The sequence below is a fragment of the Anomalospiza imberbis genome, chromosome 5 (assembly GCF_031753505.1).
Source record: "Anomalospiza imberbis isolate Cuckoo-Finch-1a 21T00152 chromosome 5, ASM3175350v1, whole genome shotgun sequence".
NCBI classification, from domain to species: Eukaryota; Metazoa; Chordata; class Aves; order Passeriformes; family Viduidae; genus Anomalospiza; species Anomalospiza imberbis.
Window position 1 is genome coordinate 64052840 of NC_089685.1, and position 27464 is coordinate 64080303.

Consider the following 27464-nt stretch of genomic DNA (forward strand, 5'->3'; position numbering starts at 1 on the left):
GTGCAGGAATCAGCCTTGGAGAGCTGCACCAACACTGCCACGGTGTGTCCTCACCCACAGCACTGGACTTCGCAGCTGCCCTGCACCTTTGTGACCAGACACCCCAGCTAGGTTAAGAACATCCCTCTCCAGGTGCTGGATCCCAGCGGCTGTTGTTCCCTTGTGCTTGACCAGCAGGCTAGTCACGAGGACATGCCAACTCTTGCATTAGCTCTGGGGAACAGCTGCTACGGTAAGTGCTAAACATGAGAAGGGTATGTTATAGCTCCCTGGCTCATTCAGCTGCCATCTGGGATGAGAGGTGGGGGCTATCCACCCCTGGAGTCTACCCCCATCACAGCCCAGACTTTGGGCTTCAAACGATTAATGAAATCCCTGAAGGAAACTGTTCTGAAATAATTTGCTTATAGAGTAAGGCTGCTGCTTTGAAAGAGGAGGGCTATTTCCCTGCTGAAATATGCTCTTAAGCCTTCCTATACTACATCCTTCACACACACATCACTGAGAAACATGGTCTAGAAAATAATGTGACACGCATGCAGAAAAGAAGAAAGAAACTGGTTTTATTCTCAGACACTGAAGTCTTGTTTCGGCATCTAGCTGCATTCCCCCTGACTGGCTTTGCCTGCACAAGGATGGATTTTAACAGGGTAGGGCACCAGATACAGACCAGAAGACCATCATGGGAGGTAAGTAACCCTTTACAATGAGTCAGAGCACATGGCAAGTGTAATTCAAGATAGGGATTTTCCAGGGACCAGTCCACCCCTGCCAGGTGATCTTGTTTCCTCAAAAAGGCACTTCCAGGACTGGAGTTGGTACGGGAGAGATGGGGACAACAGGAGGAAGTACTGGGGGAGAGGGAGAGAGATGTTTCCCAATTTAACCCATTATGGTGTCATGATGGGGTGGTGGTGAGAACTGTTGGGTTGTTTTCAGTGTATCAGAAGCAGCAGCAAAGGCCTGGAGACTGGTGCAGGAGACAAGGGGATGGGAAGGGGGAAGGCAAACTGGGTGAACTCATTCTGTCCATTCCTTCTTGATGGACAGGTTCCACTCCCAGGTGAGATGGTCGTGCTTGTCATCATCCGTGAAGAAGGATTTGTTATGATAGGTGCCTCGAGCCAGCATACCCTTAGGAGCCTCTTCAATAGGTGTCAGGAACTCGTACTCCTCTGGCCGTGGCCCATAGCTGCCAACCATGAACGTGGCTTTGTCCACTAGGAGAAAACAATCCACAGGGAATAAGCCCCTCAGATGGGGAGTGATAAGGGAGAGAGGAAGCCATGAGCAAAAGAACAGAAATGAGATGGGAGAGAAAGGAACAGCCCATGTCAGCAAAGGAGAGCAAAATCAATGGGTTAGTGAAGCATAAGGACAGCTGGAAGGATAACACAGATGGGCAGGTGAACAGGCAACTCAGTTTGTACACTCTCACATGTATGTACCTGTCCTGGTTTGAGACATATTTGGGAGAAAACTGAACATTCTGGCTGCTGGAAGGGTGTGAGTACACCCAGTATATGGCTCAAGATCTACCTTGATTTCCCACTACTTCTCTTTACAGGTGAGAAGACACCAGTTATGTGTGCTGAACAGGATGCTGAAGCCTTAGAGGTGGTTGCACAAAAATGCATGTGGGGTGTGTGTGCACAAAATGGGACTTTCTCTGCCTTGTCCAAGAGCAGCACCGAGGAGAACCCACAGGCAAACACAGGGCCCTGCACACAATGGGAAGTTTCATGGAGCAGGTCTGAATTTCACCAAGTACTTCTGAAGAGCTTTCAGAGGGTGGGAATCTCCACACAGGCTGAGCCCCTGCCCAGCAGGTGGAGGGGAGGAGAAGAGCTCTGTATGGAGAGGCAATCTGTGGCAAGCACTGTCCAAGCAGAGTCTCTGTGGACTTTACTGCTGCAGACAGGGGTGTAGCATACAGATACCAGAGCTGGCTCATACTGAGCTCGCACAAAACAAAAAACCGCGGTCCTGGGTGAAGCAGGCTTACACACTCTGCTGAGAAGTCACCTGCTGAGCGTTAGGACAGGGTGGGACTTGGGACCAAGGGAGCCTCTGTCCCAGTCCAGGTCTGCAGGAACACTTGTTCCAGAAGAGGGAACACACAGGTAGGAGCAGTGTTGTGCATGGCATGCAGGGCTCTTACTCACCCTTCACCCCTGTCCGGTAGGTGTGCTGCACGTATTTCAGTCCCGATACAATGTCCCTGTTTACCTGCAGGAAGTAACCAGAAGTGTCAAGAGAAGAGTTTTGGTTCTGTATCTGATGATTTTCCCCCTCCTTAGGGACATACCCATCTCGGCTCCCTACCCAAGGGAGCCTCAGCACAGGGCACATTGTACAGGTCCCTAAAACAACTTCTCCATAGGTACCTGGAGACCTTCAGAATCCTCTGTGCATCTCCTGCACTTCCCCGTCCTTTGCCCAACTTTGAAGCTGACTGGAGCACATCAGTAAGGTTCTCAAGACATGGTGATGAGGACAAAGAAAAGTGAACTAGGGAGTTCCTGTTCAATAATTTTCATACTGGTAACCATACATGGGTAACTAGAGTCATCCCTTCAGCCCCAATGGGTGGGCAGCTTCCAGGTGCCCTCTAAGCTCCATAGGGAGCTGGCAAGTTTCTTCTCAAAAGACAGAGGAAGAGTTTTCATAATATTTTCTCAAATCTCCCATGGATAGCTTGGATGTATCCACTGCTGCTCCCCTCCAGCATACACTGCCTTCCCACAGTGTACACTACCAATCTGAAAACAAGATGGACAGATCCTTTTACATTCCAGGGTAGAATTCACACAGTATGAGCCCTTACCAGCCATGGAACTGAGGGAAGGCATTGGAATAACTTGTCTGGCTTCAGGTATCTCTGGTCAACAAGGCACAAATACAGATAGAAATATTTCGCAGCACAAAAGAGAGCTGGAGGTGTCTCAGGGGAGAGCATTGGGGGACATTCATCTCTGAGACAGCAAGCCTCAGAGAAAAAGGGAAATCTGCCCTACAGAACCCACAATATTAACACCTTCCCTCGTCTGTCTCAGAATTATCTTTCTTCCCTTTTTGCCTTCTCTTCCAAGCCCAGCTTTGAAGCAAGCACTTGAAGAGATGATCAGTTCAGTGCTGGATGCCACACTGCAGTATGGCCAAGTTTCATTTTCAGCTGTAAACAGAAGAAATGGCTGACACACTGATTAATGGGAGTCAGGGAGAAATGAGCCCATTTAGGTATATCACGACCTGAAGAATTCAGGTATCTTCAGCCAAATGCTACAATATTACATCTTTTTAATATGTACATGAAGCCCAGAATTACTGGCTGAATCAGTATTTCATAAATAGCTCTCTTCTCTTCTCTTCTCTTCTCTTCTCTTCTCTTCTCTTCTCTTCTCTTCTCTTCTCTTCTCTTCTCCTCCCTGTTCATTTCCACTTAGTGTGAAGTAAAGATTTTCCAGTGGCTAAAAAGCAAAACCAAACTCAGCCAAAACTACCCATCTGGCTTTTAAACCACTTGTTGTTTATCAGTGTGAGCAAACAGAAACCAACTTCCTCCGAGGGGTGAGCAAGCAGAAGCGATTTCCTGGAGATACCTCATCCCTTGTTGGGTAGAACAACACCTGAAAGTAGGGGAGCTTTGCAAGCATTCAGCTTTTGGGAAGGCATTCTGCCTGGCTCGAGTTATCTGATAGACTGCCACTGACTGGCCTTAGCAATTGATAAGAAGCAACTGCATGGAAAACAACTCACTCTGAAGTGGATCTTAACTCTGTATTCCACCCCTTCCTTTAATACGAAGGTCTCTTTCTTGAGTGCTTCGAGGTCACCTGCAAGAAGAGAATCAAGCTGTCAGCTAGAGATGTCACAGCCAGGAGAGACCAGGCACTGAGGGGAAAATGGGGGTCGGGTTGCTGTCAGAGATGAGCAACCCTTCAAAGGATGACACCTGTAAAATGAGTACGCAGGCGTCTGTGTAAGATTGTGTTGTGTGACCAAATACACAGAAATTCCTGGGTGTTCGTATGTATCTGTGCTCACAGAAGATAATGCCTCAACAAACACAGGTCTGAGTACATACACACAAAGATGTTTATGCACAGAGTTGTTGCTGAGCATACGCAGGAGTGTGTGTAAGCTCCATCCATGCCCAGGCCTGGCTGGGGTGAGAAGAGCATGTTCCACAGCTCCTGCCCAGCTTGGAAGGCTGCCTGGGCCCCGCAGGGCTCTGCGTGGTTTTGGACAAACAGGAAGCCTCTCTGCCTCTCCAGGCCCAGCTTCCTCTCTCTGCAGAAAAGCCCATATAAGGTTCTCTCCCCATGCCCCCAGGAGCCGGAACTGCAGTATTGCTCGATTCTGAAGTTTCAATACAGCCTGTTACCCAAACGCATGCACATCTCTTGTGCTCATGAAGTGTCATTGAAAGGAAGCAAGCAGAGATGGCAAGAGAAACCCAGGAGCCCCTAGAGCAGTCTAGATGAAGGAAAAAACTCTCAGTATTTTCCTCTGTTACATCTCCTTTTTTATTCATATGTGTATACCTTAAAATAAGAAACAAGGCTAAGATGACTTCAGAGTTCCTCTAAAACCCACTGTAGCATCCCAAGGACAAACTCTCTTTTAACTTGGAGCATGCCAGGGCTTTTGCTTGTTCCCCTCTGTGACCAAGGGCAGAGCCTGTGCCTACCTGTAAGGTCCATAGTGATTGGTCCTGGAGCAGAGTCACATACCAGAGTGAGTCGGGTGACCACCACATTGGGAGCTGTTGGGTCTGCAGGTAGGCAAAGTCAGGGGGAAGCTGTCAGCTTGCAAAATTAAAGGCAATCGGAGGGGAATGATACTGAAGAAACAGGGATGCCTTGCCACACAGAAACTGCATTTCATTAAACACCCAGTAATGCCAGGCTTCCTTAGCACAATAGGACCACATGTCTACCCAGTCCTTCCACATGGATCCCTCTGGCCTCCATCACAAAAACCTAGAGGTGGTCTTTCCACCACAGAAAATTTCCTTCTTAGAATCATTCTGAGCAACAAGACCATCTTTCAGCATAGGCTGACCCCTTCATAACCCCCAAAACTCCTCTGAGACCCACACATCTCCCACCACAAGTCTTTTTCTGATGCCAACACTCCCCAGTAATCTTCCTAACTCCTAACACTCAGAGCATCTCCCATGCTTCCTTTATGTGCAGCTTTCCACCTGCCCATCCCCAGTCCTCCAGCACAACCAGTGCATGTCCCTGGCCAAACAAGGTCCGTCTTCTTTGAAGCAACAGCACACTGTTGCAGAACATCTCCCCAGTCCCTCCCTATCAGTGTGCCCCAACCTACCTACTACCACCGGTCCATCTCCCAGCAGGGACTTCTTGTACTTTGCGAGGCTTTCATCATCCTTGTCCAACTCTTGCAGCTCCTGCAGTGTTTTCTGGGGAGGAGGTTTGTAATTGAGTTTCCCATCCAGCTCATCATCATCATCCTCCACATGAGGTTCTTGTGTCTTCTCGGTCATGGTCACTTGGTCTGGGTGGCAGAGGAGGGTGCAGTCAGTGAGATTGCTGTGGATTGGGAGTATGGGGACACTCTGGGCACAGTGTGGCTCAGTCCCCCTGACAGGCAGGCACGCACCCAGTGCCAAAGGCTGAAGGCAGCAGGATTCCTACAGGCAAATGGCGACGGTGATCGGCTGCAATCCAGACACTGCTGTGCTGATATTCTGGCTCAAACACAATCCCCCTCTACCCCCGCTCCTCTCTCCCTGCAGGCACCACGCGCACACGCAGACCTACACCATTCTTCCCTCCCAGGGAGGAGGTGCAGGAGCAGAGGCTGAAACCAGAGTGATTTACAGCCACTCTGCAGCACAGTTGTGGCCGGCAACCCTGCAATTACAAGCCATCACACAAGGCTTCAGTGCTCGCTGGCTATCTCGCACAAAGAGCCGCTGCCACACACTGGAGCACAAAGAAACACGAATGAAGCCAAGGACAGATGTTTCGTTCACCCTCTAATAATGGGTTAAAAGTCACATTTCACAGAAAGATCGAATACCTGACAGCCACTTCCTTAGATTAGCAAGTCAGCTGTAGCTCTCAAGGAAGCGGGCAACATAGTCTATCTGCTGGCATTCCGTGTGCTCCCACTAACAGCTCACTGCAGGCGCCCACCAGGACTCCTTCCCACTGAGGAAGGAAGCATGATGGTGACCCCAGAAGAGCCAGGCATAACCGTGGTGCTCTTGGAGTGGACAGGCAGGAGAGCCGAGCCGCAGTCAGCAGGGCTGGGTCACGCACCGCTGAATGGCACAAGGGCAGCAAAACTGCTTGGGTGGCATCCCAAATGGGAGCCAGAGCCAGGAAACAGCAACCAATGGGCAGCCAGAGCTGCCATTGGGATGGGGGAACAGGGGACGGGCACCCCATTGGGATGGGGGAACAGGGGACGGGCAGAAGAGGTAAGCAATGCTGTGCCAGGTGCCCCTTCGTCAGCTGCCTGCCTCGAGGAGCCAGCCATATGGTCCTAGCCACCTTCCCACTCTTCAGAGGAAGGCTGAAAAACAGAGCAGTGTCCTGATACAATGGCAGTTGACACAAATGGCCAAGCCATTCCATGTTCCTTGGCAGCAAGAGGATTTGGTCAAGCTACACAGATCATTCAGTTCACCTTCACTTATGCTTGTTGAGACTGTCTCTACTAGAAAATCCCCTTTTGCTTGCTTATTTGCAATTTTCCAAACAAACCATTTGTCCTTCTCTGCAGCTCCAACATTTGCCCCGGCTCTCAAAAGTTAAACTGGGAGATAATGGGATAGTTTTTTTCATTTATTAAAACAGAAAAGAAATAAACAGAAAAAAAAGAATAAAAAAGAAAAAACAACTGTTTAAGGTGAATCATCAAGTGGCATCAGGCAACTCTGAGTAGTATGCAGACCTCTCAGAGCAATTCCAGTGCAGGGAAGAAAAATAATCGAGGAGTGGTACATTGGCATGTTGCAAAGGGACAGAGTAGAGCTGACCAGCACACAAACAAGAAGATTCAGTCAAGTATTCTAATTGGAAATGGCTATTGCAAGACGACTTTGTAATTTTGTGGTGAATGAGGAACTAGTGCAGAATGGGCAGATGGGAAATAAAAAGGAATCTCAACCCAAACAAACAGGAAAAAAAACCAGGTCCCAGCAGCTGAATAACCCTGTCTCAGTTCATGCCCAGATCTAGGAGTGCAAAGTACCCAAATACCATAGGAAAGGCCCTTGAGCTTGTCCTCACAACAAAGAAAACCAAAAGCTCCCTCCTGAAAGCAGCAGTTACGCATGCCCCACCACTCTGTGGCAGAGTCACCTTAGAAAGGCTCACAATCCCCTCAGTGCCATTCCACAGGAGGAGGCTGTGATTAGCCATGACAGCCACTGCCATGTCTTGCCTTCCACTTGGGCTCCAGCTGCAGGTCTGAGCACTGACCTGAGCTCTCTCACAATACCAGGCTGCATCTACCACCAATGCAAGCACAGAGCACAGCTGCCTGCCTGCCCCCATCCTCCCATGTCCACCTCTTGTAGTTTAGCACAGGAGATGGAAAGAGGCATCTCTGCCCACATGCAGAGAAAAGGCAGTCAGGACTGGACCAGCTGGCTGCTCCTCACCCCTCAGACCTTTCCCTTGCACCACACATGCCGCAGAGACCGTCCCTGCCAGCCCGCGGGGGTGGCTCACTTGAGGGGGAATGCTTTTAGGTTCTGAAAACCGCCCAGAAAGGTGGACAGACAACCTCCATGCCAACAGCAAGATCCTGCAGGGAACAGGACCAGCCAGACTGTCTGGGATGAACAACCTCTGGCTCACAGGCACCTCAGGATGGCACCGATCAGACCAAGTTCTGGCATTTTTCCCCAAGCCATGGACCTGATGCTGCCTTCCTGCCAAACTCCAAGGCAGCTGGTGACCAAGAGGAAAGCTCCCATCTCAGCAGCTCCTGCCCCTGCTTGCTGGTGCCCACTGCAAGGTGAGACACATTCCTGAGCTAAGGCACCACTGCTTCCCCAGAGACACCATGTTGCTGTCGGGGTTCCTGAGTTTCTGTACCACTGCCCAGGCCAAGGGCTAATATGGAGCCCCCCATTCAGACCAAGAGCCTCACTAAAATGAGAAAATGAACCCTACATTTTTATATGCAAGGAGAAATCTGTGTGCTTGGTGTCTTGCCTTGCCACATTTTTCTTGCCTTTCTGCAGCTCTAGCCCACAGACCTGCGTCACCTGCACCCCCGAGGCCTGGCAGCAGCCGTGAAACAGCAGGGAGGGGGCAAGGGCAGGGTTAGGGATCCCTGTTAGAGAGAGATGGCTGCAGCAGGCAAAGAAGGAATCGTGCGTTGGCAAGAGGTGCTAGAGTCTCGCAGCTGGGCTCTGCCTGTGCCGTAGACAGCTGCCTTCACACCTGCAGCAGGACGGAGCAGTGACAAGGTGGAGGGTAGGCACCCCCTCGACCCCCCCATGCCTCCACGGGGCACAAAAAGGGGTGTCAGAGGGGCAGCATTTTACCTGCCCTCCGTCTGCTCATCACTTCTCCAAACCAACCCCTGGCCGGGGGCTTATCTCCAGGAAGCGGCTTTAGCAGGGAGGAAGTAATTTTCCGCGATGGGGGGAGAAGCACACCGGACTCAGCAGCGCCCCCAGCCCTGGCCTCCCCATGCCAAGCCCCGGGGTGCGGGGACAGAAGGGTAGTTCATTGCCCGGGGAGCGCCGGGTACCACGCCGCAGGGACACACCCGCCGCCAGCCCGGGACCGCGGGGCCCTCTTCCCTTCCTTGCCCTGCCCCTCCGCCCCAGCGCAGCGCGGAGCCCGACTTCCCCCTCGGCTGCAGGCAGGGCTCTGCCTGTCTCCTCGGGCAAGACCGGGCACCGGCGCCAGCCCCCGGGAGCGGAGGCGCGAAGTTGCGCGGCGCCGGCGGGGAGCGAGCCGTGGGCGCGCCCGCTCCGCTCTCCCTGCCCGGCTGCCCCCGTCCGCCCCTCGCACTCACCGGCGGAGCGGCGCCTGCGGCCGGGGTCCTCCTCTGCTGTCAGCGCTCAGCTTCGAGCTTTGGCAGTTGGAGCAGGAAGGAAGTTGGTGAAGAGAGGAAAAAAAAAAAAAATAACACTCACACGCAGCGAAAAAAAAAAAAAAAAAAAAAAAAAAAGAGCCGCGGCAGCAGCAGCCCACCCGCAGAGGAAGCCCTGCGCGGCCCCGCATGCTGCTGCGGCGCTCTGCCGCCTGCCCCGCTTTGTGTGCGCCCGCCCGGCGCCGCGCCGCGCTCTTTTTGCGCAGAGGTGCACAGGGCTTTGTCTGCGAAGCTGAGCCCGGCCAGGGACGCGGGAGTGCCCGCCGTGCGCGGATTCGGGCTGTTGTGCCTGGGAGCCAGGAGGGTGATAGCTTTGTTTTTCTCCCCAGGCTTTTATTTTGTTTATTTTCCTGGTGCAGTTATGGTCGATTTCAAAAACTGGCGCTGATTTATACCGATTGAAATATGCGGAGAATCAGGTTGTGTATTCCTGCGTACGTGGGAAGATAAGCAGTATTGCAAATGGAGGTTCTTATGAACCTCATTTTTCCTGCTACCTGCTGCACTTAATCAGCTTATTGTTCCCAACTCCCAGCCGTTCTCACACAAGCAGTTTCAAAGATGAGCTACCTCAGGAAGAAAAAGCTCTCATTTCCCAGGGTTGCTTATATGATCAAAAAGATTTTACATCCCTTACTTTGTGAAATATCAGCAGGTTTCCTCTTTCTTTGCCCCTCATGGAGTGTCCGCTTAGTTCATCAGTCACATAAATCCTTCATGTACATGGTCATCAGTGCACAACAATTTTGGTTTGCAAACAACAAATCTGGGCCTGCAATGGCTGATAGACTGCTCTTAATGCATTTACGACAGCAAAATAAGCAAAGCATATCTATTGCCAATGGGCTTACATTCACTGCCTCAGATCCACATGTCCATTAAAAGTGTTTATTGTACACAAATTTTTAAAGGTTGTAAACAACTTAGGGAAAGAGATCTTCTTTAGGGATTAACAGATCTCAGAAGAGGCGGAATGATTTTTCCAGCCAGATATTGCTTTCATTTAGGTTATGGGGTGGCACAATGATCCTTACTTCATGAATTTCAAGGGAAAAACAGAACACATACCTGTCTGACAATGGATGCCCATTTATCAGGGGCTATAGCCTCAGAAACATTTCAAGCTTACATTAATTTGTTTCACCAGCAAGAAAAATTATTTTATTCTCTGCCACTCTTTTTCACTGCTACACTAACCCTTCCCTTGGGCCAGCACAAGGGACCTGACTTGAAGACAGTAGATAGATGAGTTCAAATGGTACCAGGGAAAAAACATGTAAGCAAATGTGTAAGTATATATTGGTGAGTTTTCAACACAGATAGATTTCCCCATACTTGTTTATAATGGACAAATGTGGTTAAACTTTTATGCCAGCACCAGTGGCTGAGTGGGATGGGGATAAGGAAAGGACAAAGCAAACTCTTTCAATTACAGTGCCGCTTTATGGCAGTTCATATTTTTCATGTAAGCAGTCCTGGCCTGGGAAAGCTGTGAAGAGTTGGATGTGTTAACTATGGAAAGATTTAAGGAAGCCCCCTGTGTCTTGTACCACAGCTTCTTGTTTTGGTTTCTTTGCTGTCTGGACTAAGTCTCTGATTTCAGTTTAGAAGCTTAACACAGTTAGCTGGGAGGAGGTGTGGGTTGAGGTTTCTGTTCACTCATGGCTTGGTTTGAAATTTCCTAGGTTTTAGCCACTGAACAGTGCAATTGTAAGTAGTGTTATTGCATTCATTCTTGCTGAGGAATAATCAAGATTAGTTTGGTGTCTTTTGTGGGTTTCTTTTTAGTTAAACAACAGACGGCACGTGCCTTTGTGTATCTATTTACACAGTATTTCTAAATACATGTGAGCATAAATTAAGATCAGTTTATCCACAGATATTCATAAAGGTATAGGGATGAGTAGCTGTGTGCCACCATCTATATGTATGTTCAACCTCCATGGGCTCATCTGCCTAGCATGCAGAGGAAACAGATTTTACTCCTAAATTAGAAATTAGTCAGTATGTAATCACGGGGACATCATGTAATTGCTCTGTGCCTCCTCTTCCTATTCATAAGCAGTGTGAGAAGGAGATGTAGACGTTGGAATCGCACCATGCCAAGCAGATGGGAACTTAGAAGCCAGGCATGATCCTTTGGGTCAGCATATCCAGCATCCTGCTGGGGAACCACGTCACTGCTCTGCTGGAAGAAAGGAAAGGTTTGAACCACAATGGAGCAGGACATCACTGAAAGCAAATCTCTACCACTGAGTATTTCATCTTTGACAAACTGATGCCATGCCATGAAGATCATCTCTTGGCAGACATTTTCCATCCTCAGCCAGTTCTTTTGTCTGTGACAGAAGGAGGCAGGGCCAACAGCTAAAATATACCTGCTTTATTGCAAAAAACATGGTAAAATTTCAAATGTGTTCTTAGCTGGAAAATATATTTTTTTACTTAAAATATTTTTATTAGGTCTTACTTAATTTTACCCCACTGATAACAGCTGATTGTACAATTAGTAGACCACAATAATAAGTGTGATCAACCACTAGTGTCTAAGTTTATTTCAAAAAGTTTATGCAAAATTTTAAATGCATATCCTTCAACTACACAGCCTGTGCTCCCAACAGTCGTATATGTTTGTAGCCCCCTATTGGAAACAATAAACCTTTACTTTTTAAAAAACTGCAAGGTTAAAAAAATTAGGCACTTATTTTCCTGTTTAAATTTGGATTGCTGCCATTAGGTATCCAGTATTTCTAGATTTGAACTTTTTACAGTGGTGGTACAGTGCAGCTTTGTGCTGCTAAATGTCATCTCCATCTTCTGTGGAGCAGGTTGCTTGCTGCATTTGAGGAACAGAACTACTTTATGACCTTTAAAAGTGACTAATCATGAAAAGTTTCACCTGTTAGAATCTCTTATTTTCACCTACTTGTAATTTCCAAAGCTATCTAATTTGGAGCTGAAATTTCCCAGGCTGAAAGCTCTGAGGGGAAAAATGAAAAGAGATTTCGGTCCAGGTAGGGAGTCCATGTTTGTAATTTTGAGAAGCTCAGTAGAGTAATACTTTTTAATGCTGCTCCTGTAAAGTGATTTGTTTTGGAACTACCAATTTGCATTTTCAGTGAACTCGGTACATAGTGTTACTAACACTGATTTCTCTCTAATGAATAATGTTGCTGAATGCTGTCACTGTCATGAGTTTTGCCTCCTCCTCAAGCTTTTTACAGTCTCCAGGAAGGCTACAGGTGACACGCTGGGAAGATGACCTCACAGTTCAGCAAATTCACGTCAGCAGGGGCAGCAAGGTCAGTTTTGGCCGTGAGTGTCCCCTAGACGGTGTCCCCGGATGGTGTCCCTCACTACATGCAGAGATCCTCTTCCCTGCAGAGATGGGAGGAGGTAATCCGGTCCTGAGGCAGTCACGAGGGGGTGGGAATGGGCAAGGTGACAGGTCAGGGAGCTCCAACATGAGCATTCCCTGCCATATGGGGGAGCATTCACTGCACCACAAGGTGCCACCCAACTCTGGTTATCCCAGCACTGCCTTCTCTGACTCTCAGTTAAGCGGGATAAACAGGGTGATACAGCCAATGAAGCATGAATTCATCTCCTCTGAATAAAACACAGGCACAAATTGCCCCGGCATTGGCTTTAGAAGTCAGCATCGTAAGGTTGCTCCTGTTGTGCCTAGGACACAGGACAAGGTGGTGCCTGTTTTCTTCTTACTTGTTGTTACTCACCCCTTCTGAAGTGCTGCAAAGGAGTGTTCAGCCCTCGGGGTGGGAAGGGAAGAAAGGGATGGAGGCTAGATAAAATGCCAGGCAAGTGTTCAGCATGAAGAGCAAAGAGAGAGAAGGCACTTTGAGGTGCCAACACAAAGCCCCTGTGAAGGGTTTAACTGGGTTTTCCAACCCCAAGTCCCATGAAAATCCCTTCAAACCACCTAGCCACTGGACTTGAGGACTCTCAGCTGGATGAAGAGCTGACCCCTGAAGACATGACTGTGTTCCATCTCTCCAGCTCCTCCAGAAGTGATTTCTTTGAAAGATGGAGAGATTGGAGATTTAATACTTGTCTAAGCAGCTTTCAGGCTTGTTAAAGTGCTAATCCCATAACCCCTGTCACAAGCCTGAAGGTGTGCAAAGACTTCACGTGTCACTTCACAATCCCCTGAGGAAGCAAGGGAAACAGGAATACAGAGGAAGGAAAAGGATTTTGTGCGGATGAGAGGGTAGGGGCAAAACAGCCAGTTTCATTCAGAATCTAGCCTGAGGAAGGCTGAGGATTGACAGAGCAGCTCCGTGAAGGAGAGAGAGGGAGTTAGTAGGAGGGGGAGAGTGAGAGGACAGGGCTTGTTGAGGGGAAGATGGTCCCTGTCATGGGGGAGCAGAGGTGAATTCTCTGCATCCCCTGCACTCCAGAGCCTAGCATGCAGGAAAGCAGCTTTTGCTCTCCATCCCTCACTTGGTGCCGTGGCAGAAGGCAGAGTTCTGCAGGTGAAGGTGTCCTAGAGAAGTCACCCACCAGAGCTGGATTTAAAAGGGAACTGGATTATTTTAGGACCTCTCAGAAAACAGGTGGTTATGTAAGGTCAAATCTCAGCAAGTGTAATCAAATCTCAGTTCTAAGCTGATCACCAAGCAGGGTGTTAGGAGTTATTTATTCAAGCATTCCTCCCTGTGTTGTGACTTTCTTCTGAAACAGCCAGAGCTGAAGCTGGGACTAAATTAGGAGAGCTTAGAGGCATCCTCTCCTCCTCTGCTGACCTTGGGAAATCTCCCTTGCCAGCTGCACCCTGACATTCCTGTGCTAAATAGTACTCTCAACAAGGAACTTGATTGCATACCAGAATTTATGGCTTCAAGTCAGGTTGTGTCCAGCCTCTGGCTATGTCTTAGATGCCTTATATACCCCATAGCTCAGGGTATGCTGCTTGCAGCTATATAACATCTCTCAAAGCCATGAGACAATAATTAGCAGCCTCTCTGTGGCAATGTTTTTCCTTTATTGCACTTGTGCTGTTCACATATTATTGCTCTCACAGCCCTGCCTCCGTAAACCCCCACAGTGTTATTATGGTGGATTCTTGTGGAAGAACTGGTGTGAGAATTGCTGTTCCTCCCACTCCTTCTTTTTCTTTTATATTGCAGACTTCAGTGTATAAAGGAGAAAAACAAACGTGGTATTCAATGGAAGAACCAATGGCTATTAAATTCTCAGTAAATATTATCCAGTTTTATATATTCACAGAAGATTAACAAGCAATGAATGTGCAGCATTTGCACATGATGAGCGTTCTCCTCCCAGATCTAATAGAAACAGACCCAGAAATAACCCATAGGAGTTTAAGTGGCTCTTGATGAAAATTGTATCATACCAAGGGAAAGCATGGCAAGAAATCATCATACTGGTCATTTTCACCGTCATCACCTGCAGCATCGGAGAGAGTCCTCAGAGGAGGATGTTCCTATGGGACCCCATCATATCCCTTCACAGCTGGTCAGTGGGGAAAATTTTCCCTTTTCCCCTCTCTCCTTTTCCTTTATTTTCTTTTTTTTTCCTAGAAATAATTTTCAGCATTACAATCAAAGTACACCATCAGCTCTCAGTGTCCCACAAATAAATCTTCATGTATACAAAACTGTCAGAACATCCTTTGTGCAACATGTACATGCTCACATGCAATGATGACTACTAAACAATTCACTTTTTCTGTGGTGTGTTTATGATGCTTGACTGGACCAGAAAGCAAGCTGCAATTCCAGGTCCTTGGCACAGAAATATCCTTAGCAGCCTCCCAGCAAGAAGCTTCAAAGCAATTTGTGTGTGTGTACCTCCAGGGGGAAACAAGAGTGTAGAGGATCTTAAAAAAAAAAAAAAGGTTGGAATCTGACAGGGAAAGGCCATTAAAAACAAAAACAAATGAACAAACCAACAAACTTTACAACATTAAGCTCTACAGTTGTGCAAGATCCTGTGGGGAAAACAGAAGGCTTTGTACTAGCAGTACACCTAAGTAATAAAATGAGAAAACAATTTTAAAAAAAAATTTATTCAGATTTTCATCCCCTGGCTTTCTCCCTTCCACAGTTATTTCCACTAGGGATCTGCTATCACATGGCAGCTAGAGCATTTAGCATCCATGTGTCTGGGAGGTGAGCAGCAACCCAAGAGACAAGATAATGGAACTGGAAGAGCTGCCTCCTCTGCCCATTAGTCAAATGTTCCCAAGGAGAGTGTGAGATGCTCCCCAGAAGCAATAATTTCTTTCTGAAAGCCTCAACTGTTACATGAAAAAAAAATCATAATAATGGTGGCAAAGGGCTGAACTGAATGAGATTGCACAGCAGTGCTTTTATGTGGTAGGAGGAGGAAGGAAGAATGTCTGTTCCATGGTGTGAAAGCCATGGGAAGATATGTGCCCCCTTAAGAAGAAGAAAGAAACATGCTACCAAAATGTTTAGGAAGGCCTTCCTTTATTGGTCTGCTGGTTGCCAAGCAGAAAGAATCAATCATTCAAAAAGAAGAGAATAAAAAAAAAAAAAAAAAAGATGAGAAAAGGAGCTGTCAGGAAAGAAGATATCTGGAGCTGAGTTGTATACAGTTTCTTCTTCTTAGCCCAGTGACATTGAATCATTTGCTTCGCTGTTTTAAACTGAATAAAGCTCTGGAATGATCTGATTTTCTGATTTCTATTTAAATAAAAACACACTTTTTTTTTTTAACAAGGTGGTTTTACTTCTCTGTTTATTTCAATGCATGATTTTAGAGAGTGCTAGTGTACCATTTAATCACTGTTCACAGGTACATGGCATGTAATTCATACAGAAGAAATCAATTATGAGAAAAGAAAAATCTGAATAAGACTCTTGAGACAATACTGTGGAAACTGTGATTTTTTTCAAGGGCAACCACAGTCACATAGATTTATAGCAGTCACATAGATAATCAGATTAACTACCTGGGTTTGATAAAAAAGGGAAAAATGCTAAGTTCAATATATGAATGTTGAGCTTGTTCTGTCAATGTCATTCAGGAGAAAAATAATCTTATAAATTAATAAAACAGATATTTTAAGTGTAGGCAGAGTGAAAAGAAGAAAGAAAGGATGCTTTTTAAAATGATCTAACAAAGTCAGTCCTATTGTGTCATTACCAACAGCCTGGATGCAGACATTAAGCAAAGTTAGTGCACAGAAAGGATGCTCACTAATGATATTGCTTTCTCTTGGGACAGCTTTGCAATGAGCATGGGGATGCTCTTAAACAATGAATCACAAAGCAGTTAGAAATGACTGAGCTTTTTGTGCTGCATGGCCAAGAACATCAGTCTCCTCAGCAGATGCCTGCATGGCTGAGTCTTATCTGCAGGTCTATGGACTCTCTCCACCATCTCTTCCATACTTACAAATAAGAATGATAAAAATGTAGTTCTCTCTCTTGAGATCTGATGGTGAAAAGAGCTATCAAAAAAAAAAAAAAAGAGAGAGGATTTCTTTTGATTTTCCTTTCCCTGATTTATGCCAATCAGGGAAACATTTCTGTAAGTTACTAAAATCATGCTAACATAGCAGCCTTGTGAGTGTGAGATGCTAAGACTTCGTTATCTGTTCCAAGAAAGGTAGGACTCATTACTGAGAGGAAAATATAACTCTGGTAACTAATGATGTGTAGGACAGACTACATGGTTTTATATCATCTGCTCTAAAGAGCACCAGAATGTCCTGAAGCACTTGTGCCTGGAAGCCTGGGGCCTGTAATGGTGTTCTGACCTGTGCAAGTAGAGCACTCTTGACTGAATAAGAAAAGCAGGGACTTCATTTTTCCTGAAGAAGCTTTTGCAAAGGCCATTTGGCTTGAGGACTTAGTTATGTCCCCAATACTGAGTTTGTAGCACAGACAGGGCCGTTGCTGATAGTTCAGCAAAATCCTATCACTTGATTTATGTTTCCTCAAAGGATCCTTTTCTACAGGTTGGTCATGAAACTCTCCCTCTCGAGCTCTGGTAGTGGAAAAACAGACCTCAGCCTCTTTCCTTTCTGCCCTATTGCCAGAGAAGTCTCCAGGGTGTGAGTGGAAATGAGTATCAAGATCAGGCTCTTCTGCAAGCTGAGCTCAGTGACACTGAACATAACTTTAGTATCCAGCAGCAGGCACAGATTCCCAAAGTCAGCACACCCTGTTTATTGCAGGCTGTTATAGATGCTTCATCCTGACACCAAAATAACTGTGCAAGATTTCCTGAAGGAAAAATGATAAAACTCTCCACGAGCGTGCCTTCTTCTCTGCATTTTTAATAGACTGATTTGCATGTATTCAAACAACCAAATATCTGTGCCAGGGAAAGCCCAATCCCCTGTATGTTTCTCTTTTCTACCCTAGCACAAATGACATGAGACTTAGGAACATGGTCAGCACTGCAGGAGGAGGATCACAGCATGTGAGTCCTCATTTGCAGGCACCTTACTCCACTGTGTTTCTCACCAAAACGCTGTTGACATGACAACCTCGCTGATCTTCCACGAGACCAATAGACAATCTCATTCTAAATCCAGGTCCTACCATAGTTCCCTCACCAGGGATCCAGAGGCACTTGGTGGGCTGCCTGTCTTCAGAAGGGAAACCAGCATTTTACTGCCTGGTTAATTCTCTGCTCACCTCCAGTTAGGTATCTTTGTGGCAAGTGATAAATCTCTATCAGTAAGGCACAAAGTCTCCCAAGTACGTGGCACAAGTTTGTAGGGATACATTTCAAAAGTTATTGTGGCCCACACCAACCACAGCCCTTATCAGCTGCATCCCTGAGTCTGTGCCTCAGCTGGGATTTCCTCCCACAGTCCCATGAGCTCAGTCAGCCTCTGGAAAAATGACTGTCTTGTAAACTTGTGTTTTCTTTGTCATTCAAGTGAGCTGCTATTTCTGGCATAACTACTGTTTCCATGGCTACACCAGCTCATAAATAGGGTCAGAAACCTTGGAGATGTTTTTTAAGTTATTCCTTGGAACAGAATATAATCTGGCTGGAGGTGATGAAGCTCCTGAGTTTTCCTTTGAGGCCATGAGGACTGCACTCCTGCTACCACCTGGACACCATGGTTTCTGGTGCAGCTCTGCTCTGGATCGAATGGCAACTGTTGTGGCCAAAAAAATTGGCACTGGATTTCCTGGAGAAGAAAAGCCTGGGCAGGGAGGGACAGGGATTGGGTTCTCAGTCCCTGGGCAGGACTTGTCATCCATCTGGTGCAGCAACCAGACACGAACATGAAGCAGGTGCCTCTTGCTCTGATAGGAAGCTGTGCACCCACAACTCTGCAAAGTAAATTCCACCCACTTTGTGAGGGGAAGGGAGAGAAAGAGTATGGATGGAGAGAGAGGACTGGTAATCCTAGGAGATAAGAAAGAACATGAGAAGTGGGGCCCTTTGGGAGTTTCTGTCATGTTTTTTCAGTGGTAAAAAAAATATCTTCATGTGACACCATGGAAATTTTTTTTTCCCACAGTCCAGTTTTTGTTAAAGGGAAACGAAACAAATTTCATTGGGAAAACAGGAAAACAAAGGGAGTATTTTGAAAACAAACAGCCTGAACATATGTAAATTTTTAAGCCTCAGGAATGAGCAGTAGAAGGCTGTACAGCTGACTTCCCCAGCAACTTTACCTACATAGAAGAAGGCAGAAGGGGAGGGGGAGCCCCTGGAAACCTGTCTGCAGCAGATGGAGACATGGGAATGAGCAGCGGGGATGGGAGTGAGTCTGCTGCCAGCAGACTGCACCTCTTTATATCCACACAAGCAGGTCCCTGCCCACAGTAATCACTTCTGCTGTCAGATGAGGATGAGTGCATCAATCTCCACACATTTATATACAAGTTCTAGTCATCACAGGGAAAGAGAGGACGCCAACAAGATGCTGCCCCCGTTCTCTTTCCTGTGCCCAGAAATTACTGCACAAGCCTCTGAAAGCTGTGTGATTGTCTTAAATGTGTGGGAATGTGTGTTTGCTCCTTCTCTGCTAGATTGAAAGCCTCTCAGCTACATCTAGGATTTACTTCCCAGCTTCTCAGTGCCCACTCAAGGGCTAGGATCTTATTGATTTTTCCAATGTAAGCTAAGAGTCTCACTGAAGGATTTATCTTGTCTAACTTCAGCCATCTGAAAGGTCAGAGGCCTCAGCTATGGGACTCTTGCTCAGCACCAGTGCAGTGCTGGACTGGTGTTCCCTGCCAGGGTCTGTCACATCAGTGAGAGACTGTCCCTTCTTGGTCACACACTGTCACACCCCTGGCTGGCTTGGCTGCTCCAAAATCCCTTCCTCCAACCCCACCCAAAGACAAATCCCATCCATCATAAACAAACCCACACTTTGGTTTCCTTCTGCCCTTGTGTTGCTCTGATTCTCCTGCTGCTCCTCCATTTACTGGGATTCTTTTCAGTCCTGCCAGCCCTGATCTTGTGCAGTTAGGTGGATGCTCAACAAGGGTAAGTGTGAGGTGCTTCACTAGGGCCAAGAGCCCCTGAGGGTTGTTAACCTTGTGGTTATACCTCCAAACAGGTACAGGCTGTGGCTGAGGCATTGCTGCAGCTGAGCATGAGGATGATCTTCCAGCACCTTTTTGCCAGACTCTGGAACTTCTCTTTTCATCCTGAGACTCCACCAAGTCTTTCTACATCTCTGACACTGATCTTCCAGGCAGTTACAGCAGGCTGTTAAAACACATGGGAGATACCAATGACTGGGTATAAAATAGTAAGCATTACCACACATAGAATTTTGATGGGCTGGAGTATGGGTTGAGCTCTACCTCTGGGGGCACCTCACAGTAACAATGCTTCTGGTATCCGGCTGAGACCTAGCTGTTACCTCAGCCCAACACCTTGGGTCTCAGGAGTGACTGGTTGGCCACCCACGTGCAACACAAAGGCTCCCATTCTCCCCCTGCCTTCCCATCTGCTTCACTAGAGCCCTGGCAGTGTCTCAGCAGCATTCCCTATGACTCCCTTGAGTGGACTCAGCCCTGTTGACACTGGGCTAGCTGCGTGCATCGCTCTGTAAGGTGCGTCCTTGCACCTGCAGCACCTCTGAGAAGTTTACTGGAAACCCCTGCAGGCATTCACCTGCACAGGAGAGGGATAGGGAATCCTCCCTTCCCTGACATGTGCAGACACGTGTGTTCCCAAGAAGCAGCATCACTCAAAGGGCAGGTTATTTCTTTATTTCTCTTTGCTTCTCAGAGATGTCCCCCCAGAAGCTCCAGAGAAGCCACAACCTTCTTGCAGAAAGGGGCACGTCACCCCTCAGGCGTGTGCCGCGGCTGTGCTGCTCCTCCAGACCTTGCTGGAGCTCTGCCTGCACAACTCTGGTCTCACAGTGCTCCCCTCATTTCACCCCTGCCGTGTAGATGCCCGCCCACGACTGATGCCCTGATGTCACCTGGTGGCAGAGTATATCTGGAGGACAAAGGACACCTCGAGACCCTTTCTACGCAGGCTGGAGGACGGGAGTTGAATGATTTGCAAGAGGAGCCCTTGGCACTGTAAGTGTTCCCCAGGAGCTTAAAGCAATAGCAAGGAGGGCAGGGGGATGAAAAAGAAACTGGCTGAAAAACCCAGGGGAGAGAAAAGTCCAAATAAAACTCCATGGGGGAAAAATTTGGATGTTTGTGCTTGGAGAGAGTGAACAGATCCAGTAGCTGGGAGAAGGAGCTGTGGTTCTTGCGTGGTTGTTTTCTGTTTCCTGTATCATTTGGGCAGGTGCTGCTGCAGTGATTTGTCTCAAAGTTCCCTGGCTGTACAAGCAGGGGCTGCTCAGTTCCTCATGCTGGGCACCCCTCGGCTGGGGCTCCCTGGAACCCCCTTGGCTTGTGTCCTCAGCTGGCTGAGCCTGCATGAGAGCAGCAGTGGGGGGCTGCCGAGGAGCAGCTGGGACAGGCAGCTGGTGTTTCCTGCCCCAGCGCCCAGCCACACCTGCAGGGCACACCAATGAGGAGTTTATAACGTGATGCTGTACCTCTGCTGTTACTGAATCCCTTCTTTCAACGGGGATAGTCTTTCCAGTGATCCTCATTTGGGAATACAGTTCTACTGGAAATGAGTTTCTGTCTCTTAGAGTGCATCTTCTTTCACCTGTTCTTGGTCTTAAAACTGCTGCCAGAATGAAGGATTTGAAATCCTGTGTAAGACACAGGAGCAGAAAGAGCTGAACCCACCTGGACTTTTCCCCATCACTACGATTAGCCACCTCAAGCAATTGAGACTGGAGCTGTGAGACCCCTCAAAGGCCCTGGATTTGATACTCCCTGACAAAAGCCTGAAAGAATGATGCTACTGGATTGAGCATGAAAGAAACCCATAAAAAGAACATGAGCACAAGGATGTTTCACCCTGGCTTTTCTCTGCTCACGGAAGAATATCTGCATGGAGGGCCACGGTTTATGGAGATTCTGTGTCTGACGCCCAGAGGCAGCGCAAGACAAGCTCACATGGAGGAATCTGTATTTTTGAAAGCTTTGAACAGGGGAAGATGAGTTCCTACAGCAATATGGTCTGAAAAGAAGATCAAGTGAGGCGTCTACATTATCTGCCAGGGACATTTTCCACAGAGAGTCAGAGATTAAGGATGGTGCAGATTAAAGAGTCAGCATTTGTCAGTAGTATTCAAGCCCCTTTAAATTTAAATAAAACTAAAAGAAGGATGATTAACCTGGCCAAAGCCCCGAGGTGGGATTTCTGACGCAACTGAGATAAGCCCATTAATGTGTATTAGGTATAATTAGCATTCAGATGCAAGCAAAGCTCTTACCTAGAGGATTAAGCCCTTGACTGAGCAGAAATGCTGTCAGGGGCAATTAGGTAACACCTTATCAGAGGAGGGAGCAGAGGAAGTACATGCAGAGGATCTTATGCCTCAACAGTTTTTGTATCCAACGCCATCAGCTCTTGCCCAGGAGCTGCCTGCTGGTGCTGGCAGAAGCAAAAGAGCTCTGGCAGACCAGGAAACACTGGGAGAAGGCAGCATAGCACTTGCAGAGATCTAGAGGAGACTCAAAACCTTCATCAAGCCACCTGTTTGATCTGGTACCAAGGACTATCCAAGTAACCAGGTATGGTAAGACAAAAGACTGTGAAATTCCCATGGGAAGAAGCTGCTATTGGCATTTCTTTCATATCTGTGATCCTGGGGTGCTTGTCTGGCTGTGTGTAGGAGCAGTTTGTTCACAAGCTGTGGTAACTGGGGCAGGTTCCATGCTGTGGGGCTGGGCCCACTCCAGCATGAATGGAGAATTCTTTGACTCTAATGATGGCAAGCAAGTCCCACCAGCTCAGTGGTGGTGGAAAGGCAGCTTGATTTCAGTGGCAAGAGGAAAGTTGTTATGTAGCATTAAGGTTGCTTTCCATTCTCTGTTGTTTTTTAGTGATGCATGGAGAATACAGAAGTAGATTAGTAATGAAGAAGTTAGAATTGTCCCTAATGTTGGAAATGTCCCTAGCTAAAAGTTTCATTGAATGCTCTTTATTAAATTCATGCAGGTGAGAGAGAATGAAGTGTGATTTGTGCAGATCCTTTTTCCTTCTAAATCCTGGGTTATTGAATATCTGGGAAATGGATACAACTACTTCAGATTGGGGCAAAAAGAAACTTCAATGACTGAATCTTTCCATTAGCTATTTCTCTGTTAAGTGAAGTCAGGGATGAAATGTGGACTCAAGGATTTAAGAAGTTTTGACCCTCAAAGACATATTTGTAGTTAAGGTAACATGCCAGTGCATAGTAAAGGTTAATGAAGCAGGGCGGGAATTCAGTTGGAGATGGAGGTCAAATGCATCTTTCAAGTTTTGGATGTCAGTCCTAAGGGGTGGAAATCTATTAGCTGGATTGTTTATTCTGTTGTACTTTTGGGAGTAGCCCTTGAGAGGAGTGCCAAGTAACTTGGATTAACATGGTGCTTAAAAGTGGATGCATGTCTCTTTTAGTTCAGGAGTGGGGGTCTAACACTGAGACAGACAACCTACTGATTAAAATTGCACCTGAGACAAACATAATAATAGACTTTGGCACATTAGCAGACATGCTGTGGAGCAGCTTTCTGATGCAAAGCATTCTGTAGTAGGGCAGTATCATCTGAATTTTTCCCATCCTGAGTAACAGAGAAGGACCAAATTCTGTCTTTGTTTTGGAAGCAAAATGCCTTCATCTCTCAGTTTGGCCCTAAAAATTTGTGAGTCAAAAGATTTCATCTCTCCTCCCAGCAGTGCAGTACAGGTCATACCTATCACTGCACTTCCATTCTCATTCTATAAAAGAAGAAGGTGACAGTGTTTGCCTGTCCTGCCACCATGCTGTGAGGAAAAAGAGAAAGTTGTAAATACTGGGCAACTGTTCAGGCACTGCAGAGATGGCAGCCAAATAAGTAACTTCCATGGTTTGAGCTGATCCTTGTGTTTGTGGGCACAGTGTGTGCTTAGGAAGCGTTGTGTTACACGCGGGGGAATAGCATCTGTGCATACTTCAGCTTCAGACACAACCATCTGCTGCTCCATTTGGGGCTGCTGGAACCTGTCCAGTCTCCTGCTTGGGATATTACAGCTGAGACAGAAGCCTGACCACAAGCGACAGAAGAACTAGCCTGCCTCTAGGTGCTATCATTTGGAACCATCCCACTGCCACACAGATGGAAAGATGCCCAGACAGCCACAGATACAGAAATATGGCTCTTCACCTTGTATAGATGTGGAAGTGACACAGGAAGATTGCTCAGATGATCTTTCTCCTTGTATATAAGGATTTGCTTTCCAATGCTCTGGCTATTTCAGGACAAAGGAATGAACTCTCTTTAGACTAAGAAAAAAAATCTTTGATGACATTTATAGTTCTGAGATTAGAAGTCCAGAGTGTCACAGCAGGTGATGTTGGGGATTAAGCCAGAGTACTATGGTGGCCTAATGAGATTAGTCTTTAGAACCAAATCCTGAAGTTAATTCCATCAGCGATTACATCAGCCTGAATGCACGGGGATGAACACCTGGAGATAGGAGACACATAACAGTCATGGTGAAGAACATGACTTCAAGGAAGAAAGAAAAAAGTTACATTTCTTTTTATCCATAAATGCACTTGTTCAGACCATTATAATACTAATGGCATACTAATTAGCACAAAATTTGATGAAGGGCTGGAAGCTTCCCTTTGGGCACTGGTGAGAGTTATAGCTGTCCTCTCTGGGAAGGAAGCAAAAGGCTGAGTGCAGCAGTTCTGCTGTCTAAGACAGGAGACATATCTCCTGAACAGAAATTGCTCCCTGATAACTATTTATCCCCTGTGGAGTTTGGCTTGCACAGTGTGGTGAAGAGGGGTCAGCACATGTAATATAATGCTCAAAAATACAAAAGTGGGCACATCCTGGAGAAAGTTACAGGCTTCACTCTTCTAAATCCTGAGAAATTTGTGAAATTAACTTCTGCGTAAAAGATAGTCTCTAGTGCGTTGCCATAGCCTTCTGTGTAATCTTGCAATGATCTTGTGCTATTTCCCATGAGTTTGGTATTGACAAACGTTGGGCCCTAATTGCAGCTCCAGCCAGACAAAGGACCCATCTAGCCCAGCATCCCAGGTCCATCAGTGTTCCAAAGGTAATGCTTAGGCATAAGTATGAGAACAGGTGAAGTATATCGTGGTGATTCCCAAGGACAGGATATTTCTCTAAGCCATACATGTGTCTTCGTGGCTCCTGTAGTAGTCCAGTTCATGAACCAGTAAGCAAAAACCTCAGCAATGCTGTTCCAAGGCTAGCTAGGAAAAAAATTCCAACATTGGCATTAAACTCCCTCTTTTTTTTGAGCAAAAACCTCAGCAATGCTGTTCCAAGGCTAGCTAGGAAAAAAATTCCAACATTGGCATTAAACTCCCTCTTTTACTTAAATTGTGGGGCAAGCTTCTGCAGCAACCTGTCTCCAAGAGTGCAACTGTGTTTGAGACAAAAGAAGGTATTAGTCTTCATGGCTCTGCAAGACATTGCACCATGGGGTAAATGTCTTTTTGGCCTTAGCTCAAATGCTCTTTGTTTGGCATCTTAATTGTAGCATGCCAGATGAAAGGCAGTGCTACCCTGCCTAATTTGTATGCATTACAATCTTTCTTTATCTTTAATACCATTATCTTTAATCCTGTCACAATTATATTTTCCATAATTCTGTCATCTGACTATTGATAGCTGGAAAAGATAAGCAGAACATTGTGTCAGTCCTTGCTGTTATCTTGCAGACAGAGGGATCTGAGAGAGGCACGTGCCTGCTGCACACAGCCCAGCGATGAGTGAGACCCCAGCCGCCAACCTCAACACTGGAGATGCTTCAACCGGTCCCACCACACCACGCAAGGGGCCTCCCAAGTTCAAGCAGAGACAGACAAGGCAGTTCAAGAGCAAGCCCCCCAAAAAAGGAGTAAGAGGGTAAGGGAATTTTGGAAAGAAAAGAAACCGTGCTAGTTGAGTAGCTCCCCACTGCTACATTGTGGTTCTGTGCATCTTCCCCTGGGCAAGGAGCCAGAAGGCTTCCCCCTGCCCCCTCAGCTCTCCAGCCTGGAGCTGCTTCTCTTCTACCCCCTACCCACAATTCTTCTTCCTTGGCTGGGGGTTTAGGGCATCTCCCCTTTCCTTTCTGCTGCCCCAAACTCACTCCTTACCTGCTCTTTTCTCTCCTAGGTTTGGAGATGACATCCCAGGCATGGAGGGGTTGGGCACAGGTAAGCTCTGCAGGATGTTGTTGTCATGTCCTGCTTTAGTACTAGTGCAGACAGACTTGATCATGGGAGAGGATTCTGGGGTGCCTCTGTTTCCCTGGCCTGTCTGCAGCTCTCAGGGTCACCAGAGAACACTAGTTCTGCCTCCCCAAGCTGCCACATTCATGCTTATGCTTACGTACACTACGTGAAGGAAAGGCCATTTATGTATGCTTCAGCTTCAGACTATATCTGCATTGGGCTGCAGAAGTGCTTGTTTGTTTTCTGCTAATACTCTGGCTTAGAATTTCTGCAGCATGAGATTCTCAAATAAATGCTAAATGCTAAGCTATTAATACCAAAAAATCACAGAAACTAAATCCCAGATGGTTAAGTATTTGTGTTGTCATCAGAATCCTAATTTTAAGAATTTTATGTACCCATCTGGGATTGAGAAACATGCATTGGATGAGCTGTAGCCAGTCAGAACTTTGACGTGTTGGTAGAGTTACAGATCCTGAATATTGTAGGCCAAATTATTCAGCATCTGATCTAAAACTGCAGACGTCTTCGAGGAGATCACAGTTTGGCTACAGGTAATTTATAAGAACAGGAGAAATCACATAACTGGAATTCACTTTTACACCAGTTTACATAGTCACTGAAGAGGCTAGGAACTGCTGGCTTGCTTTTGCTCACAGAGAGAATATACACTGATCTGGTTTGGTCTGACAGGTAGTACAGGATTGGAAATGCTCATCTGCCCATTTAACCTTCAAACGGAATCTCATTCTTGTTAACATTTCCTGAGTAAAACAGCCTTTCCATTAATAAAAAATAAATCCAAGGAGTGCATTGGACTATGAGAACACATTTGTCATTTTCCTCTTTTGCAGATATCACTGTGATTTGCCCATGGGAAGCTTTCAGCCATCTGGAACTGCATGAGCTGGCCCAGTTTGGGATCATCTAAGGTGTCAGCATCTCTACTGGTGTCACCTGGTTACTCCACAGATCCCAGCATGGTCATTACCACCTTTGACACTTACTTTTGGCCCCTGCGTCCACTTGCTTATGGACAGGGTGTTTTTGTAAGAGCTAGTTATGAGAAACTTAACTTTGCAGATTAATTTGGCAAAGAAGTTATTTGGGACCCTGAGCAGACCTCATGTTCCATGTGATGAAACTACTGAAAAATGTCTTAATGTCTCCCTGCACCATATTCTTTCTTCTCTCACTGTCACAGATCTTCAGGATTTATGGCAATACAGAGAGGCTGTATCTGAACTTTTTCCGTGATTAGCTGAGATACTGTGTGCATGTATGTCCAGACCTAATGAAATCAGCCTATTCCGTTTTCTTCCTTCCCTCCCTTTCTTCAGCTTTCTATATAGAATTTCCATGGGTAGGTCCCAGTGTTATTTGGGCCACCAATTATTTGCTCAGAGTACATCTGTAGAGAATGGCATTAGAGTCACCAATCCCAGACATTAGGCTGTTTTCCATAGGAGATCCTTCCCCAGCGGCTCACCGTAAGGAACATGCTGCTAAGATTTACCTCATCAGCAAATGGGGAAAAGGGCTTGTAAATGCTGTCTCTGCTGTACTGCCCACAGGCTATGAACCATGAGAGTTTGGCTGCTCTCATAAAGTTAAA

At 46.7% G+C, this 27464-nt stretch overlaps 2 protein-coding genes across 3 annotated transcripts; one reads left to right on the forward strand and one right to left on the reverse strand.

The window, feature by feature from the left end:
• Positions 1-547: 547 nt before the first annotated feature.
• ARHGDIB (Rho GDP dissociation inhibitor beta) lies at positions 548-9392 on the reverse strand. Its single transcript, XM_068191572.1, has 6 exons — positions 9022-9392; positions 5341-5529; positions 4694-4777; positions 3760-3836; positions 2166-2229; positions 548-1220 (listed from the first exon to the last, which is right to left on the reverse strand). The coding sequence occupies exons 2-6, from the start codon at positions 5516-5518 to the stop codon at positions 1021-1023; spliced, it is 603 nt and encodes a 200-aa protein (XP_068047673.1). The 5' UTR covers positions 5519-5529; positions 9022-9392; the 3' UTR covers positions 548-1020.
• Positions 9393-20443: 11051 nt separating this feature from the next.
• PDE6H (phosphodiesterase 6H) lies at positions 20444-27164 on the forward strand. Of its 2 annotated transcripts, none has more exons than XM_068191573.1 (4): positions 20444-20627; positions 25352-25538; positions 25791-25831; positions 26704-27164. In XM_068191573.1, the coding sequence occupies exons 2-4, from the start codon at positions 25399-25401 to the stop codon at positions 26778-26780; spliced, it is 258 nt and encodes an 85-aa protein (XP_068047674.1). In that variant the 5' UTR covers positions 20444-20627; positions 25352-25398; the 3' UTR covers positions 26781-27164. The 2 variants fall into 2 exon arrangements, with proteins under 2 accessions (XP_068047674.1, XP_068047675.1); XM_068191574.1 differs by lacking the exon at positions 20444-20627 and adding an exon at positions 21981-22193.
• The last annotated feature ends 300 nt before the right edge of the window (positions 27165-27464 follow it).